This window comes from Salmo trutta, unplaced genomic scaffold (assembly GCF_901001165.1).
Source record: "Salmo trutta unplaced genomic scaffold, fSalTru1.1, whole genome shotgun sequence".
NCBI lineage: Eukaryota > Metazoa > Chordata > Actinopteri > Salmoniformes > Salmonidae > Salmo > Salmo trutta.
In genome coordinates this window covers 7,501-30,000 of record NW_021822201.1, presented here as the reverse complement: position 1 = coordinate 30,000, position 22,500 = coordinate 7,501, and the positions used below count along the sequence as shown (strand labels likewise).

Below are 22,500 nucleotides of genomic sequence, written 5' to 3'. Positions count from 1 at the left end.
AGAGGAGAGAGGTACGGAGAAGAGTGGAGTGGAGAGGAGAGAGAAGAGGAACAAAAGAACGAGAGAGAGAGAGAGAGAGGGGAGAGGAGGAAAAGAGAGACTCACCATAAACAGGTCTCTAGCTCCAATGTCAACCGCCAGCAGGAAAGCCTTCTCAAAGCGCTGGTGTCTACAGACATAACATGATTATAAACTATATTATAAGACATTAACACATTAAAAAGCATTATACCTGCAGGCTGAGGTAAGTGTTAGAGATTTTCTGTACAGACAGTTAAAAAGTCTATGAAGATGCACACCAACAAAATTAACACAGTAATTATATATTTTTGTATTTTAAATGCAACCTTTATTTAACTAGGCAAGTCAGTTAAGAACAAATTATTACTTACAATGACGGCCTACAGGGGAACAGTGGGTTAACTGTTCAGGGGCAGAACGACTGATTTTTACCTTGTCAGCTCGGGGATTCGATCTTGTAACCTTTCGGTTACTGGTCCAACGCTCTAACCACTAGGCTACCTGCTGGTTACTGGTCCAACTCTCTAACCACTAGGCTACCTGCTGGTTACTGGCCCAATGCTCTAACCACTAGGCTTCCTGCTGGTTACTGGCCCAATGCTCTAACCACTAGGCTTCCTGCTGGTTACTGGCCCAACTCTCTAACCACTAGGCTACCTGCTGGTTACTGGCCCAACGCTCTAACCACTAGGCTACCTGCTGGTTACTGGCCCAACTCTCTAACCACTAGGCTACCTGCTGGTTACTGGCCCAACTCTCTAACCACTAGGCTACCTGCTGGTTACTGGCCCAACGCTCTAACCACTAGGCTACCTGCTGGTTACTGGCCCAACTCTCTAACCACTAGGCTACCTGCTGGTTACTGGCCCAACGCTCTAACCACTAGGCTACCTGCTGGTTACTGGCCCAACACTAACCACTAGGCTACCTGCTGGTTACTGGTCCAACGCTCTAACCACTAGGCTACCTGCTGGTTACTAGTCCAACGCTCTAATCACTAGGCTACCTGCTGGTTACTGGTCCAACACTCTAACCACTAGGCTACCTGCTGGTTACTGGCCCAACACTCTAACCACTAGGCTACCTGCTGGTTACTGGTCCAACGCTCTAACCACTAGGCTACCTGCTGGTTACTAGTCCAACGCTCTAACCACTAGGCTACCTGCTGGTTACTGGTCCAACGCTCTAACCACTAGGCTACCTGCTGGTTACTAGTCCAACGCTCTAACCACTAGGCTACCTGCTGGTTACTGGTCCAACACTCTAACCACTAGGCTACCTGCTGGTTACTGGTCCAACACTCTAACCACTAGGCTACCTGCTGGTTACTGGCCCAATGCTCTAACCACTAGGCTACCTGCTGGTTACTGGCCCAACTCTCTAACCACTAGGCTACCTGCCGCCCCAGTAATGAGTATATACTGTGTATATACACCAACAAAATTAACCCAGTAATTTGTATATATACAGTTGAAGTCAGAAGTTTACATACACCTTAGCCAAATACATTTAAACTCAGTTTTTCACAATTCCTGACATTTAATCAGAGTAAAAATTCCCTGTCTTAGGTCAGTTAATTTTAAGAATGTGAAATGTCAGAATAGTAGTAGAGAGAATTATTTATTTCAGCTTTAATTACTTTCATCACATTCCAAGTGGGTCAGAAGTTTACATACACTCAATTAGTATTTGGTAGCATTGCCTATAAAATTGTTTAACTTGGGTCAAACGTTTCGGGTAGCCTTCCACAATAAGTTGGGTGAATTTTGGCCAATTCCTCCTGACAGAGCTGGTGTAACTGAGTCAGGTTTGTAGGCCTCCTTGCTTGCACACACTTTTTCAGTTCTGCTCACTAATTTTCTGTAGGATTGAGGTCAGGGCTTTGTGATGGCCACTCCAATACCTTGACTTTGTTGTCCTTAAGCCATTTTGCCACAACTTTGGAAGTATGCTTGGGGTCATTGTCATTTTGGAAGACCCATTTGCGACCATGCTTTAACTTCCTGACTGATGTCTTGAGATGTTGCTTCAATATATCCACATCATTTTCCTTCCGCATGAAGCCATCTATTTTGTGAAGTGCACCAGTCCCTTCTGCAGCAAAGCACCCCCACAACATGATGCTGCCACTGGGATGGTGTTCTTCGGCTTGCAAGACCAGAGGACATTTCTCCAAAAAGTACGATCTTTGTCCCCATGTGCAGTTGCAAACTGTAGTCTGGCTTTTTTATGGCGGTTTTGGAGCAGTGGCTTCTTCCTTGCTGAGCGGCCTTTCAGGTTATGTCGATATAGGACTCGTTTTACTGTGGATATAGATACTTTTGTAGCTGTTTTCTCCAGCATCTTCACAAGGTCCTTTGCTGTTGTTCTGGGATTGATTTGCACTTTTCGCACCAAATTATGTTCATCTCTAGGAGACAGAACACGTCTCCTTCCTGAGCGGTATGACGGCTGCGTGGTCCCATGGTGTTTATACTTGCGTACAATTGTTTGTACAGGTGAACGTGGTACCTTCAGGCATTTGGAAATTGCTCCCAAGGATGAATCAACCAGACTTGTGGAGGTCTACAAAAATGTTTCTGAGGTCTTGGCTGATTTCTTTTGACATCCCCATGATGTCAAGCAAAGAGGCACTGAGTTTGAAGGTAGGCCTTGAAATACATCCACAGGTACACCTCCAATTGACTCCAATGAGTCCAGTTAGCCTATCAGAAGCTTCTAAAGCCATGACATAATTTTCTGGAATTTTCCAAGCTGTTTAAAGGCACAGTCAACTTAGTGTATGTAAACTTCTGACCCACTGGAATGGTGATACAGTGAATTATAAGTGAAATAATCTGTCTGTAAACAATTGTTGGAAAAATTACTTGTGTCATTCACAAAGTAGATGTCCTAACTGACTTGCCAAAACTATAGTTTGTTAACAAGACATTTGTGGAGTGATTGAAAAACTAGTTTTAATGACTCCAATCTAAGTGTAAACTTCCGACTGTACATCAACAAAATTATTCCAGTAATTGTGTTTTACTGGATCAGTTATAGGAGGTACTACATGAGTTACTCTATGTAAAACCTTCCATCACTACAGTGGTCCAGTGTTCTTGCTGTAAAACCTTCCATCACTACGGTGGTTCAGTGTTCTTGCTGTAAAACCTTCCATCACTACAGTGGTCCAGTGTTCTTGCTATAAAACCTTCCATCACTACAGTGGTCCAGTGTTCTTGCTGTAAAACCTGCCATCACTACAGTGGTCCAGTGTTCTTGCTGTAAAACCTTCCATCACTACAGTGATCCAGTGTTCTTGCTGTAAAACCTGCCATCACTACAGTGATCCAGTGTTCTTGCTATAAAACCTGCCATCACTACAGTGGTCCACAGGGTTCTTGCTGTAAAACCTGCCATCACTACAGTGGTCCACAGGGTTCTTGCTGTAAAACCTTCCATCACTACAGTGATCCAGTGTTCTTGCTGTAAAACCTGCCATCACTACAGTGGTCCACAGGGTTCTTGCTGTAAAACCTGCCATCACTACAGTGGTCCAGTGTTCTTGCTGGAAAACCTGCCATCACTACAGTGGTCCAGTGTTCTTGCTGTAAAACCTGCCATCACTACAGTGGTCCACAGTGGTCTTGCTGTAAAACCTGCCATCATTTCAGTGGTCCAGTGTTCTTGCTGGAAAACCTTCCATCACTACAGTGGTCCAGTGTTCATGCTGTAAAACCTGCCATCGCTACAGTGGTCCAGTGTTTTTGTTGTAAAACCTGCCATCACTACAGTAGTCCAGTGTTCTTGTTGTAAAACCTGCCATCACTACAGTGGTCCACAGTGTTCTTGCTGTAAAACCTGCCATCACTACAGTGGTCCACAGGTTCACGCTGTAAAACCTGCCATCACTACAGTAGTCCAGTGTTCTTGCTGTAAAACCGGCCATCACTACAGTGGTCCACAGTGTTCTTGCTGTAAAACCGGCCATCACTACAGTGGTCCACAGGTTCATGCTGTAAAACCTGCCATCACTACAGTAGTCCAGTGTTCTTGCTGTAAAACCGGCCATCACTACAGTGGTCCACAGGTTCACGCTGTAAAACCTGCCATCACTACAGTAGTCCAGTGTTCTTGCTGTAAAACCGGCCATCACTACAGTGGTCCACAGTGTTCTTGCTGTAAAACCGGCCATCACTACAGTGGTCCACAGGTTCATGCTGTAAAACCTGCCATCACTACAGTAGTCCAGTGTTCTTGCTGTAAAACCGGCCATCACTACAGTGGTCCACAGTGTTCTTGCTGTAAAACCGGCCATCACTACAGTGGTCCACAGTGTTCTTGCTGTAAAACCGGCCATCACTACAGTAGTCCAGTGTTCTTGCTGTAAAACCGGCCATCACTACAGTGGTCCACAGTGTTCTTGCTGTAAAACCGGCCATCACTACAGTGGTCCACAGTGTTCTTGCTGTAAAACCGGCCATCACTACAGTAGTCCACAGTGTTCTTGCTGTAAAACCGGCCATCACTACAGTGGTCCACAGTGTTCTTGCTGTAAAACCGGCCATCACTACAGTAGTCCAGTGTTCTTGCTGTAAAACCGGCCATCACTACAGTAGTCCAGTGTTCTTGCTGTAAAACCGGCCATCACTACAGTAGTCCAGTGTTCTTGCTTAGCTAGTTCACTTCACATCTTCCTTCTTCCATTTTCTCTCTTTGGCAAGCAGAGCCTTCTCTGGCATCCCTCCTTTTCTCTCTCCCTTATCACCCACCTGCATTCATCCCTTCTTCAACATCAAATGAAAACGCTTCTCTTTGGTTGAGTTTGTTTGTTTCATGTTGGTTCTGGCCTGGAGAAGTTAGGGACTATTGTACTGGGTAGATACTCAGCCTCCCAACTCTAATCTCTAGAAATGTGGAGAGACCCTCTTTTCAATTATCTCTCTCTGTGTGCGTGTGTGTGTGTGTGTGTGTGTGTGTGTGTGTGTGTGTGTGTGTGTGTGTGTGTGTGTGTGTGTGTGTATGTGTGTGTGTGTGTGTGTGTGTGTTTGAGAGCAAGAGAACACATCGTTATCATCATTACCAAACAAATGTCTTTCATTCTGAATTGATCGACTCAGTGCTGTTAGCTACTTACTTTATTAACTAATGTACAACATTAAAAAAAAAACTCACATGTCTTTTCCTTCTAGCACTAATAACTACTGAGGGAAAATGTGCTTCCAGTGCCTTCGGAAAGTATTCAGACCCCTTGACTTTTTCCACATTTTGTTACGTTACAGCCTTATTTTTAAAATTAATTACATAAAACAATTTCCTCATCAATCTACACACAATACCCCATAATGACGAAGCGAAAACAGGTTTTTAGACTTTTTGGCATATTTATATAAATAAACAGAAATATCTTATTTACATAGGTATTCAGACCCTTCGCTATGAGGCTCAACATTGAACTCAGGTGCATCCTGTTTCCATTGATCATCCTTGAGATGTTTCTACAACTTGATTGGAGTCCACCTGTGGTAAATTACATTGATTGAACATGATTTGGAAAGGCACACACCTGTCTATATAAGGTCCCACAGTTGACAGTGAATATCAGAGCAAAAACCAAGTCATGAGGTCGAAGGAATTGTCTGTAGAGCTCAGAGACAGGATTGTGTCGAGGCACAGATCTGGGTACCAAATCATTTCCGCAGCATTGAAGGTCCCCAAGAACACAGTGGCCTCCATCATACTTATGTAAATGGAATATTTCAGTTTGTTATTTTTAATACATTTGATAACATTTCTAAAAAACTGTTTTTGCTTTGTCATGATGGGGTATTTTGTTTAGATTGATGAAAAAAAACTACCAATTTAATCAATTTAAGAATAAGGCTGTAACGTAACAAAATGTGGAAAAAGTCAAGGGCTCTGAATACTTTCCGAAGGCGCTGTACTATGACTGACATGTGGTTGTCTCACCGAACTACAATATCTGAAACGGAATTAACTCTAAGTCGCTCTGGATAAGAGCGTCTGCTAAATGACTAAAATGTAAATCTAAGATGACAGAAAATTAGGATTGTATTTAAATGAAAGGCGAAAGTTTTTTTTCCCATTTGGCAGACCTTGGTGGGTGTGGTTAAGTGTATAGGAGGTGTGGTTACCCGAGTGGGTGGGTTATACTGTAAGGGGCTGGGTTACCTGAGTAGGTGGTGGAAGAAGCGTCGGGCGTACTTGCTGATTGGCCCTCTGTATTCTAGAACCACCGAGTCAGAGAGGGGGCGGGGCGGAGCATAGAACACACCCAGAGCTGCCTCCAACTGGGCTGCAGACAGGAAATAAACATTCATTTGATTGGTTTACTGATTGACTGACTGACTGACTGACTGGTTGGTTGATTAATGCATTGATTTAATAATCTGATGGTTTACTATATTTGGTTGATTGACTGATTCATTAGTCAACTGATTTATTGATTGATTGATTAATTGATTTACAGTTTTCTGGACTGATTACTTGATTGACTAAGGCTACATTTACACAGGCAGCCCAATTCTGATCATTTTTCACTAATTGGTCTTTTGACCAATCAGATCATCTCTTTTGCCAATAATTAGGCAGATGACCAGAATTGGGCTGACTGTGTAAACGCAGCCTAAGTGACAGATTGATGAATGTATTGCCCCGGTCTCACCCTCTCTGGTCTGGTCCAACTCTAGCCTCAGCAGGTAGTCTGTGACAGAGGTCAGTGACCGGTAACACTCTGTTCTCATAGTGCTCCACTCCATGGCTCCCAGAATTCCTAGAGCCTGGTCCACCTGGCCACAGCGTAACCTCTGTTGCAACAGCTCTCCCGGACCCAGCTGACCCCCTGACAGAGCACCTGAAGAGGGAAGAGAGGGAGAGATGGGTTAGGGAGAAGGTAAAGAACACTGGACATTACTACTGGACATGCTACACTACACACTTTCTTTCCAAAACATTTGATTTTAACGACTATCTCTAAACCAGTGGTCACCACCCTTTTCTAAGTCAAGATCACTTTCGCAGTCCAATAGCAAGCTGAGATCTACGTTATCACAGCATGTTGGCTATATGTCTGGTCTGCCAATATTGTTATTCTCAGATCATATGATATTTAAAAACTGGTGTAGCACTTGCAAGGCAGAGCTGACCACAAATTGAAATAATTATATTTTTTATTTTACTGGACTGATGGTACCTGTATCTGATGGTCATGGTGCTTTGAAGACAACCAAGGAACTCAGAAAAATATGAGGTCAAATCATGATGTCAGTGATCTTAAGGTCGGAAAGTCCGAGCTCTAAAAAGAAGCCAGAGTTTCAGAGTTGGAATTTTTCCCCAGTTGGATGTCGTTTTTTTCTCGAGTTCCCAGTAGTTTTGAACGCGATGAAGTCGGAGATTTGATAGTTCTGAGTTCCCAGTTCTTTTGAAGGCGGCATTAGGCTCAGCGGAGGGACAGAGCAGCAGAGGGTCCTCCTCTCACGGTCCCTGATCTCTCCTTCCTTTCCTCCGGTGAGACTGACCAGAGAGAAGAGACACTGTCTTCCACCTGATGGCAAAACTCGAGTCACACCACATCTGCCTCGTGCACGAATTCATGTTGTTCCTATGACCAGAGAAAGTTAAATATTCCTTGACATTCAAATAGACAACGAGCTGCTAATAATAATAAAAACGCAGGGCTATTGATACACTTGGTTTCTCATTCATTTCAGCGCGAGTAGAAGTAGGGAGAAACGCGTTTTATGTGTTGTAATAGTGTTGAATAAAAACAGTGTTGACAGTACTGAATAAAAACAAACATGAACTCAAAACAGCAGCTCTTTGCTGTATTCTTTGACAGTCTCTCTCTGGTCAAGGTTTTAAAAGTTGTATGAAATCTCATATAGGCTAGTAGCCAATCAAACTTTGCTGTGGCTGTGGTTGTGGAAGCTGTAGGCATGGTGATTTGAGCTATGTGATTGGCCAGCGCAGTAGGCGTCCTGATTTAGCCACAGATCTCCAGGTCCGCTGGGTAGGTGAAGTTTGTCTTTTCAGAAAAATTAAATGGTTCAAAATACATTTACATTACATTTACGTCATTTAGCAGACGCTCTTATCCAGAGCGACTTACAAATTGATGCATTCACCTTATGATATCCAGTGGAACAACCACTTTACAATAGTACATCTATATCGTTTTTTTTTGGGGGGGGGTTAGAAGGATTACTTTATCCTATCCCAGGTATTCCTTAAAGAGGTGGGATTTCTGGTGTCTCCGGAAGGTGGTGATTGACTCCGCTGTCCTGGCGTCGTGAGGGAGCTTGTTCCACCATTGGGGTGCCAGAGCAGCGAACAGTTTTGACTGGGCTGAGCGGGAACTGTGCTTCCTCAGAGGTAGGGAGGCGAGCAGGCCAGAGGTGGATGAACGCAGTGCCCTCGTTTGGGTGTGGGGCCTGATCAGAGCCTGAAGGTACGGAGGTGCCATTCCCCTCACGGCTCCGTAGGCAAGCACCATGGTCTTGTAGCAGATGCGAGCTTCAACTGGAAGCCAGTGGAGAGAGCGGAGGAGCGGGGTGACGTGAGAGAACTTGGGAAGGTTGAACACCAGACGGGCTGCGGCGTTCTGGATGAGTTGTAGGGGTTTAATGGCACAAATAGGAATACTTTCTTTATCTTTGGCTTTTCTACAGAAATGTCTTTAATATCGACCGGTTGGTGACCACTGCTCTAAACCTAATCTTGTAAGATTTAAGTAGCGAGCACAAGACGTTTAAAATATGTATTTTCGACGTCTTTTTAAACAAAAATATGTATTTTCAACGTCTTTTAGCTATAGATGAATTGTCCTTGCTGCAGGTCACCCAGGGAAGCACTACTAATATCAAGGAGTTACTTAGGATTCACACCCCTTGACATTTTCCACATTTTGTTGTGTTACAGCCTGAATTTAAAAAGGGATGAAATTGAGATTGTTTGCCACTGATCTACACACAATAACCCATAATGTCAAAGTGGAATTTTGTTTTTAGAAATGTGTACAAATGAATTACAAATAAAAAGCTGAAATGTCTTGAGTCAATAAGTATTGAACCACTTCGTTATGACAGGCCTGCATGATAAAGTCAGGAGTAAAAATGTGCTTAACAAGTCACATAATGAGCTGCATGGACTATAACAGTGTTTCACATGACTTTTGAAGGACCACCACATCTCCATACCCCACACACACAATTATCTGGAAGGTCCCTCAGTCGAGTAGCGAATATCAAGCACAGATTCAACCACGAAGACCAGGGAGGTTTTCCAATGTCTCAGAATAGAGCTGAGCACAGGGTAGATCCTAGAGGAAAACCTGGTTCAGTCTGCTTTCCAACAAACTGGGAGATGAATTCACCTTTCAGCAGGACAATAACCTATAACACAAGGCCACATCTACACTGGAGTTGCTTACCAAGATGACATTTAATGTTCCTGGGTGGTCTAGTTACAGTTTTGACTTAAATTGGCTTTAAAATTTATGGCAAGACTTGAAAATATCTGTCTAGCAATGATCAACAACCAATCTGACAGAGCTAGAAGAGTTAAAAAAGAATAATGTGTAAATATTGTACAATCCAGGTGTAGAAATCTCTTAGAGATTTACCCAGAAAGACTCACAGCTGTATTCACTGGGTGATTCTAACATGTATTGACTTAGGGGTGTGAATACTTATCTAATCAAGATTCCACTTTGACATTAGAGTATTTAGTGTAGATCACATGAAAATAGACAAATAATTCCATTTTAATCCCAATTTGTAACAATGAAATGAGGGAAAAGTCAAGGGGTGTGAATACTTTCTGAAGGCACAGTAAGCTATAAGCAGTCTTCTAGGAGTTACTTCTAGGAACAGGTAAGTAAGTGGCAGCCATCTTTGTGAACCCTGTCTACAGCAGTAGTCAAGGCTGATATTGATTTGGCAATCTATTAACTGGACAGTCAGTTTAATCACTGCGGTCTGTGGAGTGTGTGTGTGTGTGTGTCACTGTCCGTATACACACACACACCTTCACTGTCCGTATACACACACACACACCTTCATCAATCACATGCAGTCATCAGACATTATCAATCACCTGCTGTTATCGGGCATTATCAATCCCCTGCAGTCATCAGGCATTATCAATCACCTGCAGTCATCAGGCATTATCAATCACATGTCGTTATCAGGCATTATCAATCACATGTCGTTATCAGGCATTATCAATCACCTGTAGTCATCAGGCATTATCAATCCCCTGCAGTCATCAGGCATTATCAATCACATCACTCTGTCTGTCTCTTTCTCATCCTTCATCTTTCTCTGCCTTCCTTTCTCTCTCTCTTCCACTATGTTTCTCGGCCTTGCTCTTTGGCTTTTGTGACTGCACTTGAAGAAACTTTCAGTTCTTGACAATTTCCGTATTGACTGACCTTCATGTCTTAAAGTAATGATGGACTGTTGTTTCTCTTTGCTTATTTGAGCTGTTCTTGCCAAAAAGACTTGGTATTTTACCAAATAGGGCTGTCTTCTGAATAACCCCCTACCTTGTCACAACACAGCTGATTGGCTCAAAAGCATTAAGAAGGAAATCAATTCCACAAATTAACAAGGCACACCTGTTAATTGAAATAGATTCCAGGTGACTACCTCATGAAGCTAGTTGAGAGAATGCAATGAGTGTGCAAAGCTGTCATCAAGGTAAAGGCTGGCTACTTGGAAGAATGTCAAATATAAAATATATTTTGATTTGTTTAAAACTTTTTTGGTTACTACACGATTCCATATGTGTTATTTCATAGTTTTGATTTCTTCACTATTATTCTACAATGTAGAAAATAGTAAAAATAAAGAAAAACCCTGAAATGAATAGGTGTGTCCAAACCTTTGACTGGTACTGTATGTGTGTGAGTGGGGTGGGGGCGCACGTAGTCAGACGATTGGGGGGCAAAGTCACGACCACCTTATTGTCTAATCAATTTAATGAACGGGGAAGAGGGGAGGGATTGTTAGTCCCAATTAAAATTACAAGCTGGCAATTAGCAAACCCCTCAAATCCCCTAAAGACTCTGCTAATGTGGCTAATAGATCAGCTGAGATCTGTGTGTGACGTGTGTGTGTGTGTATATATTGGGTGAGTCTGAGTTCTGTGTGTCAGCATCTGCACCTTGCTAAGTCTCACCACACATGCACACACTAGCCTGCTAGTGATACAAACACCCAACAGTCTGGCTAGCCTAACCCCTAGTCTGTTAGTGAAACACCAAACAGTCTAGCTAGCCTAACCCCTAGTCTGCCAGTGAAACACCAAACAGTCTAGCTAGCCTAACCCCTAGTCTGTTAGTGAAACACCAAACAGTCTAGCTAGCCTAACCCCTAGTCTGTTAGTGAAACACCAAACAGTCTAGCTAGCCTAACCCCTAGTCTGTTAGTGAAACACCAAACAGTCTAGCTAGCCTAACCCCTAGTCTGTTAGTGAAACACCAAACAGTCTAGCTAGCCTAACTCCTAGTCTGTTAGTGAAACACCAATCAGTCTTGCTAGCCTAACCCCTAGTCTGTTAGTGAAACACCAAACAGTCTAGCTAGCCTAACCCCTAGCCTGTTAGTGAAACACCAAACAGTCTAGCTAGCCTAACCCCTAGTCTGTTAGTGAAACACCAAACAGTCTAGCTAGCCTAACCCCTAGTCTGCCAGTGAAACACCAAACAGTCTAGCTAACCTAACCCCTAGTCTGTTAGTGAAACGCCAAACAGTCTAGCTAACCGAACCCCTAGTCTGCCAGTGAAACACCAAACCGTCTAGCTAGCCTAACCCCTAGTCTGTTAGTGAAACACCAAACAGTCTAGCTAGCCTAACCCCTAGTCTGTTAGTGAAACACTAAACAGTCTAGCTAGCCTAACCCCTAGTCTGTTAGTGAAACACCAAACAGTCTAGCTAGCCTAACCCCTAGTCTGCCAGTGAAACACCAAACAGTCTAGCTAGCCTAACCCCTAGTCTGTTAGTGAAACACCAAACAGTTTAGCTAGCCTAACCCCTAGTCTGTTAGTGAAACACCAAACAGTCTAGCTAGCCTAACCCCTAGTCTGTTAGTGAAACACCAAACAGTCTAGCTAGCCTAACCCCTAGTCTGTTAGTGAAACACCAAACAGTCTAGCTAGCCTAACCCCTAGTCTGCCAGTGAAACACCAAACAGTCTAGCTAGCCTAACCCCTAGTCTGTTAGTGAAACACCAATCAGTCTAGCTAGCCTAACCCCTAGTCTGTTAGTGAAACACCAAACAGTCTAGCTAGCCTAACCCCTAGTCTGCCAGTGAAACACCAAACAGTCTAGCTAGCCTAACCCCTAGTCTGTTAGTGAAACACCAAACAGTCTAGCTAGCCTAACCCCTAGTCTGTTAGTGAAACACCAAACAGTCTAGCTAGCCTAACCCCTAGTCTGCCAGTGAAACACCAAACAGTCTAGCTAGCCTAACCCCTAGTCTGTTAGTGAAACACCAAACAGTCTAGCTAACCTAACCCCTAGTCTGTTAGTGAAACACCAAACAGTCTAGCTAGCCTAACCCCTAGTCTGTTAGTGAAACACCAAACAGTCTAGCTAGCCTAACCCCTAGTCTGTTAGTGAAACACCCAACAGTCTGGCTAGCCTAACCCCTAGTCTGTTAGTGAAACACCAAACAGTCTAGCTAGCCTAACCCCTAGTCTGCCAGTGAAACACCAAACAGTCTAGCTAACCTAACCCCTAGTCTGTTAGTGAAACGCCAAACAGTCTAGCTAACCGAACCCCTAGTCTGCCAGTGAAACACCAAACCGTCTAGCTAGCCTAACCCCTAGTCTGTTAGTGAAACACCAAACAGTCTAGCTAGCCTAACCCCTAGTCTGTTAGTGAAACACTAAACAGTCTAGCTAGCCTAACCCCTAGTCTGTTAGTGAAACACCAAACAGTCTAGCTAGCCTAACCCCTAGTCTGCCAGTGAAACACCAAACAGTCTAGCTAGCCTAACCCCTAGTCTGTTAGTGAAACACCAAACAGTTTAGCTAGCCTAACCCCTAGTCTGTTAGTGAAACACCAAACAGTCTAGCTAGCCTAACCCCTAGTCTGTTAGTGAAACACCAAACAGTCTAGCTAGCCTAACCCCTAGTCTGTTAGTGAAACACCAAACAGTCTAGCTAGCCTAACCCCTAGTCTGCCAGTGAAACACCAAACAGTCTAGCTAGCCTAACCCCTAGTCTGTTAGTGAAACACCAATCAGTCTAGCTAGCCTAACCCCTAGTCTGTTAGTGAAACACCAAACAGTCTAGCTAGCCTAACCCCTAGTCTGCCAGTGAAACACCAAACAGTCTAGCTAGCCTAACCCCTAGTCTGTTAGTGAAACACCAAACAGTCTAGCTAGCCTAACCCCTAGTCTGTTAGTGAAACACCAAACAGTCTAGCTAGCCTAACCCCTAGTCTGCCAGTGAAACACCAAACAGTCTAGCTAGCCTAACCCCTAGTCTGTTAGTGAAACACCAAACAGTCTAGCTAACCTAACCCCTAGTCTGTTAGTGAAACACCAAACAGTCTAGCTAGCCTAACCCCTAGTCTGTTAGTGAAACACCAAACAGTCTAGCTAGCCTAACCCCTAGTCTGTTAGTGAAACACCCAACAGTCTGGCTAGCCTAACCCCTAGTCTGTTAGTGAAACACCAATCAGTCTAGCTAGCCTAACCCCTAGTCTGTTAGTGAAACACCAAACAGTCTAGCTAGCCTAACCCCTAGTCTGTTAGTGAAACACCCAACAGTCTGGCTAGCCTAACCCCTAGTCTGTTAGTGAAACACCAATCAGTCTAGCTAGCCTAACCCCTAGTCTGTTAGTGAAACACCCAACAGTCTAGCTAGCCTAACCCCTAGTCTGCCAGTGAAACACCAAACAGTCTAGCTAGCCTAACCCCTAGTCTGTTAGTGAAACACCAAACAGTCTAGCTAGCCTAACCCCTAGTCTGTTAGTGAAACACCCAACAGTCTGGCTAGCCTAACCCCTAGTCTGTTAGTGAAACACCAATCAGTCTAGCTAGCCTAACCCCTAGTCTGCCAGTGAAACACCAATCAGTCTAGCTAGCCTAACCCCTAGTCTGCCAGTGAAACACCAAACAGTCTAGCTAGCCTAACCCCTAGTCTGTTAGTGAAACACCAAACAGTCTAGCTAGCCTAACCCCTAGTCTGCCAGTGAAACACCAAACAGTCTAGCTAGCCTAACCCCTAGTCTGCCAGTGAAACACCAAACAGTCTAGCTAGCCTAACCCCTAGTCTGCCAGTGAAACACCAAACAGTCTAGCTAGCCTAACCCCTAGTCTGCCAGTGAAACACCAAACAGTCTAGCTAGCCTAACCCCTAGTCTGTTAGTGAAACACCAAACAGTCTAGCTAACCTAACCCCTAGTCTGTTAGTGAAACACCAAACAGTCTAGCTAGCCTAACCCCTAGTCTGCCAGTGAAACACCAAACAGTCTAGCTAGCCTAACCCCTAGTCTGTTAGTGAAACACCAAACAGTCTAGCTAGCCTAACCCCTAGTCTGCCAGTGAAACACCAAACAGTCTGGCTAGCCTAACCCCTAGTCTGTTAGTGAAACACCAAACAGTCTAGCTAGCCTAACTCCTAGTCTGCCAGTGAAACACCAAACAGTCCAGCTAGCCTAACCCCTAGTCTGTTAGTGAAACACCAAACAGTCTAGCTAGCCTAACCCCTAGTCTGTTAGTGAAACACCAAACAGTCTGGCTAGCCTAACCCCTAGTCTGTTAGTGAAACACCAAACAGTCTAGCTAGCCTAACCCCTAGTCTGTTAGTGAAACACCAAACAGTCTAGCTAGCCTAACCCCTAGTCTGTTAGTGAAACACCAAACAGTCTAGCTAGCCTAACCCCTAGTCTGTTAGTGAAACACCAATCAGTCTAGCTAGCCTAACCCCTAGTCTGTTAGTGAAACACCAAACAGTCTAGCTAGCCTAACCCCTAGTCTGTTAGTGAAACACCAAACAGTCTAGCTAGCCTAACCCATAGTCTGCCAGTGAAACACCAAACAGTCTGGCTAGCCTAACCCCTAGTCTGTTAGTGAAACACCAAACAGTCTGGCTAGCCTAACCCCTAGTCTGTTAGTGAAACACCAAACAGTCTAGCTAGCCTAACCCCTAGTCTGTTAGTGAAACACCAAACAGTCTGGCTAGCCTAACCCCTAGTCTGTTAGTGAAACACCAAACAGTCTAGCTAGCCTAACCCCTAGTCTGTTAGTGAAACACCAAACAGTCTAGCTAGCCTAACCCCTAGTCTGTTAGTGAAACACCAAACAGTCTGGCTAGCCTAACCCCTAGTCTGTTAGTGAAACACCAATCAGTCTAGCTAGCCTAACCCCTAGTCTGTTAGTGAAACACCAAACAGTCTAGCTAGCCTAACCCCTAGTCTGTTAGTGAAACACCAAACAGTCTGGCTAGCCTAACCCCTAGTCTGTTAGTGAAACACCAATCAGTCTAGCTAGCCTAACCCCTAGTCTGTTAGTGAAACACCAAACAGTCTAGCTAGCCTAACCCCTAGTCTGTTAGTGAAACACCAATCAGTCTAGCTAGCCTAACCCCTAGTCTGTTAGTGAAACACCAAACAGTCTGGCTAGCCTAACCCCTAGTCTGTTAGTGAAACACCAATCAGTCTAGCTAGCCTAACCCCTAGTCTGTTAGTGAAACACCAAACAGTCTAGCTAGCCTAACCCCTAGTCTGTTAGTGAAACACCAATCAGTCTAGCTAGCCTAACCCCTAGTCTGCCAGTGAAACACCAAACAGTCTAGCTAGCCTAACCCCTAGTCTGTTAGTGAAACACCAAACAGTCTAGCTAGCCTAACCCCTAGTCTGTTAGTGAAACACCAAACAGTCTAGCTAGCCTAACCCCTAGTCTGTTAGTGAAACACCCAACAGTCTGGCTAGCCTAACCCCTAGTCTGTTAGTGAAACACCAAACAGTCTAGCTAGCCTAACCCCTAGTCTGTTAGTGAAACACCAAACAGTCTAGCTAGCCTAACCCCTAGTCTGTTAGTGAAACACCCAACAGTCTGGCTAGCCTAACCCCTAGTCTGTTAGTGAAACACCAAACAGTCTAGCTAGCCTAACCCCTAGTCTGTTAGTGAAACACCAAACAGTCTAGCTAGCCTAACCCCTAGTCTGTTAGTGAAACACCAAACAGTCTAGCTAGCCTAACCCCTAGTCTGTTAGTGAAACACCAAACAGTCTAGCTAGCCTAACCCCTAGTCTGTTAGTGAAACACCAAACAGTCTAGCTAGCCTAACCCCTAGTCTGTTAGTGAAACACCAAACAGTCTAGCTAGCCTAACCCCTAGTCTGTTAGTGAAACACCAAACAGTCTGGCTAGCCTAACCCCTAGTCTGTTAGTGAAACACCAAACAGTCTAGCTAGCCTAACCCCTAGTCTGTTAGTGAAACACCAAACAGTCTAGCTAGCCTAACCCCTAGTCTGTTAGTGAAACACCAAACAGTCTAGCTAGCCTAACCCCTAGTCTGTTAGTGAAACACCAAACAGTCTAGCTAGCCTAACCCCTAGTCTGTTAGTGAAACACCCAACAGTCTGGCTAGCCTAACCCCTAGTCTGTTAGTGAAACACCAAACAGTCTAGCTAGCCTAACCCCTAGTCTGTTAGTGAAACACCAAACAGTCTAGCTAGCCTAACCCCTAGTCTGTTAGTGAAACACCAAACAGTCTAGCTAGCCTAACCCCTAGTCTGTTAGTGAAACACCAAACAGTCTAGCTAGCCTAACCCCTAGTCTGTTAGTGAAACACCAAACAGTCTGGCTAGCCTAACCCCTAGTCTGTTAGTGAAACACCAAACAGTCTAGCTAGCCTAACCCCTAGTCTGTTAGTGAAACACCAAACAGTCTAGCTAGCCTAACCCCTAGTCTGTTAGTGAAACACCAAACAGTCTAGCTAACCTAACCCCTAGTCTGTTAGTGAAACACCAAACAGTCTAGCTAGCCTAACCCCTAGTCTGTTAGTGAAACACCAAACAGTCTAGCTAGCCTAACCCCTAGTCTGTTAGTGAAACACCAAACAGTCTAGCTAGCCTAACCCCTAGTCTGTTAGTGAAACACCCAACAGTCTAGCTAGCCTAACCCCTAGTCTGTTAGTGAAACACCCAACAGTCTAGCTAGCCTAACCCCTAGTCTGTTAGTGAAACACCCAACAGTCTAGCTAGCCTAACCCCTAGTCTGTTAGTGAAACACCAAACAGTCTAGCGAACCCCGTCTTTCTTTTTCCCAACTCAGTTAAGCCAAAACCACGGCCCTGTTATTCAGAGTGGTGTTCTACTACGCTCCCATTGGCTAGCTAGCGTTGTCTCACTCACAGGCGATCAGCACAGAGACCGTGACCTTCCAAGGTAAGGATGAAATGTGTCATTTAACAATTAGCTGCCTACCGTAATCCAGGCCTGTTGTTGTCATGTTCGGTAACATTTGCCCATGTATTTATTTTCAGAGTTTCAATGAGTTGTAAAAATGTCTCAGAGAACTCTGCTGAATTCTCTCGACTGAAGGTCAGCTAAGTTAACCTAGGCTACTTAATGTTACTAGCTCGGTATTTGAGGTAGTTATATTATCATTAGTAGTCTATTATCAGGTAAAAGCATTTGCTTATTATTCATAATTTCTCAAATATTTATTAGCTAATCATTCAGTGGAATACACTATGCTACAGCCATTAAATCTGTCTTTGAGCGTTAACGGGACGTTAATATTTAGCTCGGTCCACGACATTATGTTATTATATTTTTCAATCTGGAAATACAAGGGCTAATGTTATTAATTAGTGACTGAAATGTCACGCTACTTGATATTCACTTCCTGACTTGGAGACTCGGAGAGAGCTCAAAGCGTTGTAGAACGCCCCTCTGAATAACGAGCCGTGGTGTTGGGGGAAAGAAAGGCCACTGGTCTGTTAGTGAAACAAACAGGCCGGCCGACTATCATCCAATTCCAATGATTTAACTGAGTGTGTGGAATTCCAAACCCCGAGCCTGTATAAGGCGTCTGTAGTTTGTCTGTGGGACTGTTTATATCTTGTCTTGTTATATCCCTTACAAAAAAAACACAGCAGTTGTAGAAGTGCAGTAACTGCAGTCGATTGTGGTATTTTGGATGCAGTAATTGCAGAATAACTTCAGTGTACTGCAGTTAAACTGCACTCTGACTGCAATCTTGTTTTGGCAAGGGATCAGTCCAATCCTCCTGTAAATACTCTGACATTATGCTATGGTGTCTCTATTCACTACAAAGGAAAGGAACCTTTTAACCAACAGCAATGAGTCACTAAACGCAGCACCAAACCTTGAGGTAAAGAAGCTCAAGTAGAAAACTACACAAAAACAACATCCTCAACGATGCGCTTCGTATGTTGAGTTTGTGTCAACACTGTAAAACACGTTCAGTAGCGTTTCTCGCTCTCTTAGTCTTCTCTTTATTTCTCTGTGCAAAAACAACAACAAACTAGACTCTTTCAGAGGACGTGTGGCGCGCGGCACGCACCAAGCTGCCCTTCCGTAGCCTCTCCCCGAGCAGCCCTCGCCCCGGCGAACGTGTGCCCAGATGAGATAACTCTGGCAGGCAGAGGGAAGCAAGAGGGAGGGCCTCCTCCTCTGGAAGAGAAGAAAATGAAAAAACCTGGATGCAGGCCAAGTCTTTCTTGTCTTTCTTTCTCACCGCTTCGAACTCACTCCCCCACTCCCTCCCTCCCTCCCTGTCTCGCCCCCTCCCTCCCTACCTCTCCACCCACCCTCCCTCCCCCTCCCTCCCTACCTCTCCACCCACCCTCCCTCCCCCTTCCTCCCTACCTCTCCCCCTCTCCCTCCCCCTTACCCCCATATCTCCCCCTCTCCCCACCATCCCTCTTTCCCCCACCCACCCTCCCTCCCCCTTACCCCACCCTCCCTCTCTCATTCCCCCTTACCCCCTCCCTCCCTCTCCCATGTAGCAGACCTAATGAATTGAGTGACTAAAGAAAATGAGGAGAGCTAAACAAGCAGGAAGACAAACAGACAGAAAGAGAAGAACAAGTGTGACTGAACACAGAACAGAAACACACGAACAGAAACACACACACAGAAACACACGAACAGAAACACACACACACACACACACACACAGAAACATATACACACACACACACACACAGAAACACACACGTTGGCGAGAATTATCATCGCAGAAAGACGCACGGTTACTTTCTTCATCAAAACCTTGGCAGACGATCAGAGGAGAGGAGGCTATTGTCAGAACCCGCATTCAAGCACACACACACACACACACACACACACACACACACACACACACACACACACACACACACACACACACACACACACACACACACACACACACACACGCCTCTCCACACCCACACACACACACCCTCTCTCTCCTCTCCCTCAGTTGAGCCGCATCGTCGTCTTGTGTCAGTGTCACGTTTTCCTTCAAGCATACACACTTCCCTACACACACACACACACTCACACACACACATTTCCCCCCACATACAACCCCCCTACACCCACATGGTTTTCTTATGACAGTGTCACATCGCATCTTCTTCCAAAGTCACAAGAATTAAGAGACGTGCTCCTCTCCTCCTCGGCAGGAACGTTTTGATTGGCAAACTTAATCTGAGGGCCCCAGGGGACACAGCCACTGTAAACGATTTATCGGAAAAATGCATCCCAGAATGCACCTGTGGGGGGCCCATGGCCCAGGGGCGATTATTGAATAACCTCTACGAGCTATGACTCCTTCTGCTTGCCCTCGCCAACCGACCGACCCACAAATTAACTTCCCTCAACGCTAACAGTACGGATGCAGGGGTTGATGTAGCCAACACTCTGTGTGTGTGTGTGTGTGTGTGTGTGTGTGTGTGTGTGTGTGTGAGAGACAGTATGGATGTATCAGGACAGTGTGTATGAGAGAGAGAGACAGTATGTATGAGAGAGAGACAGTGTGTATGAGAGAGAGACAGTGTGTATGAGAGAGAGACAGTGTGTATGAGAGAGAGACAGTGTGTATGAGAGAGAGACAGTATGGATGCATCAGGACACTGTGTATATGAGAGCGAGACAGTATGTATGAGAGAGAGACAGTGTGTATGAGAGAGAGACAGTGTGTATGAGAGAGAGACAGTGTGTATGAGAGAGAGACAGTATGGATGCATCAGGACAGTGTGTATGAGAGAGAGACAGTATGTATGAGAGAGAGACAGTGTGTATGAGAGAGAGACAGTATGGATGTAACAGGACAGTGTGTATGAGAGAGAGACAGTATGGATGTAACAGGACAGTGTGTATGAGAGAGAGACAGTATGGATGTATCAGGACAGTGTGTATGAGAGAGAGACAGTATGTATGAGAGAGAGACAGTGTGTATGAGAGAGAGACAGTATGGATGTAACAGGACAGTGTGTATGAGAGAGAGACAGTATGGATGTATCAGGACAGGGGTTGATGTGCTCCTCTCCTAAAGTGATAGTAGGTATGCAGGGTTTTGTTCCAGCACTACACAAACCCTTAACAAATGATAGGCTACCCTACCACCTGGCGAGGAGGTTTGAGTCCCGTCTAGACCTCTTCTGTCTCTGCCCTTACATTCAGTCTCCCTGAGTGTTTTCCAGCTGTTCTGTCTAAAATGCAATATAAAACAGGAAATGGGAGTCCTGATCTCCTATAATACAACTAAACAATATGGATGTTAGGGCAGGGGTGGCCAACCAACCCTCCTTCTGGGGAGGTAGGTTTACAGGGAGGGCAGGGTTTTGTTTCAGCCCCACACTGTTACATTCTATTAATCAGCTGCTCCTCCGGACCTTGATTGGCTGAGGGTGTGTTTGTGTAGGGCTGGAGCAATAGCCTGCATACAGTTATGGACTAGATATAGACTAGATATGGACTAGATATGGACTAGATATGGACTAGATATAGACTAGATATAAACTAGATATGGACTAGATATAGACTAGATATAAACTAGATATGGACTAGATATAGACTAGATATGGACTAGATATAGACTAGATATAGACTAGATATAAACTAGATATGGACTAGATATAGACTAGATATGGACTAGATATGGACTAGATATAAACTAGATATGGACTAGATATGGACTAGATATGGACTAGATATAAACTAGATATAGACTAGATATAGACTAGATATGGACTAGATATAGACTAGATATGGACTAGATATGGACTAGATATAGACTAGATATGGACTAGATATGGACTAGATATGGACTAGATATAAACTAGATATAGACTAGATATAAACTAGATATAGACTAGATATAGACTAGATATGGACTAGATATAGACTAGATATAGACTAGATATGGACTAGATATGGACTAGATATAAACTAGATATAGACTAGATATAGACTAGATATAGACTAGATATAAACTAGATATAGACTAGATATGGACTAGATATAGACTAGATATGGACTAGATATGGACTAGATATGGACTAGATATGGACTAGATATAGACTAGATATGGACTAGATATGGACTAGATATAGACTAGATATAGACTAGATATGGACTAGATATAGACTAGATATAGACTAGATATAGACTAGATATGGACTAGATATGGACTAGATATGGACTAGATATAAACTAGATATGGACTAGATATAGACTAGATATGGACTAGATATAGACTAGATATAGACTAGATATGGACTAGATATGGACTATATATGGACTAGATATGGACTAGATATGGACTAGATATGGCCATCCTTGTGTTAAGAGTGTGTGCATGAGAGAGAGAGACAGAGAGACAGAGACAGAGAGAGAGACAGAGAGAGACAGAGAGAGACAGAGAGAGACAGAGAGAGACAGAGAGAGAGACAGAGAGAGAGACAGAGAGACAGAGAGAGAGACAGAGAGAGACAGAGAGAGAGAGCGAGAGAGACAGAGAGAGACAGAGAGAGAGCGAGAGAGACAGAGCGAGAGAGACAGAGAGAGAGCGAGAGAGACAGCGAGAGAGACAGAGACAGAGAGAGACAGAGAGAGACAGAGACAGAGCGAGAGAGAGCGAGACAGAGCGAGAGAGACAGACAGATAGAGAGAGCGAGACAGAGTGAGAGAGCGAGACAGAGTGAGAGAGACAGACAGATAGAGAGAGACAGACAGATAGAGAGAGACAGACAGAGAGAGAGAGACATGGTACTGTCCACTCTACCCACCCAGTCTGAATCTCAGTGCAGCCAGTGGTCCTCCATGGAAGGCCAGCATCAGTGTATCAGCTCCCTCCAGCCCCGCCCCCCCAGCCCACTGCAGCCCCTCCAGCCCCCCAGGACAGCGCAGATGCTGGGCAAGCCTCAGAGTGGTGGTGGCTGGGGATGGGTCCTCTCCCACTAGGGTCAACCCTAGACGAGCAAAATCACTACAAATTATTCATCAA

General features: G+C 44.5%; 1 protein-coding gene across 1 annotated transcript in view; it reads right to left on the bottom strand.

Moving 5' to 3' along the window:
- The window catches only part of LOC115180910 (WD repeat-containing and planar cell polarity effector protein fritz homolog), a gene marked incomplete at its 5' end in the record, with an annotated part of 23,950 nt that overhangs the window by 459 nt on the left and 991 nt on the right, over positions 1–22,500 (bottom strand). The window contains 4 exons of the mRNA XM_029743067.1: positions 106–169; positions 6,196–6,319; positions 6,689–6,877; positions 22,283–22,465. Of these exons, the coding sequence (XP_029598927.1) occupies positions 106–169; positions 6,196–6,319; positions 6,689–6,877; positions 22,283–22,465 (560 nt within the window). The remainder of the gene's footprint in view (positions 1–105; positions 170–6,195; positions 6,320–6,688; positions 6,878–22,282; positions 22,466–22,500) is intronic.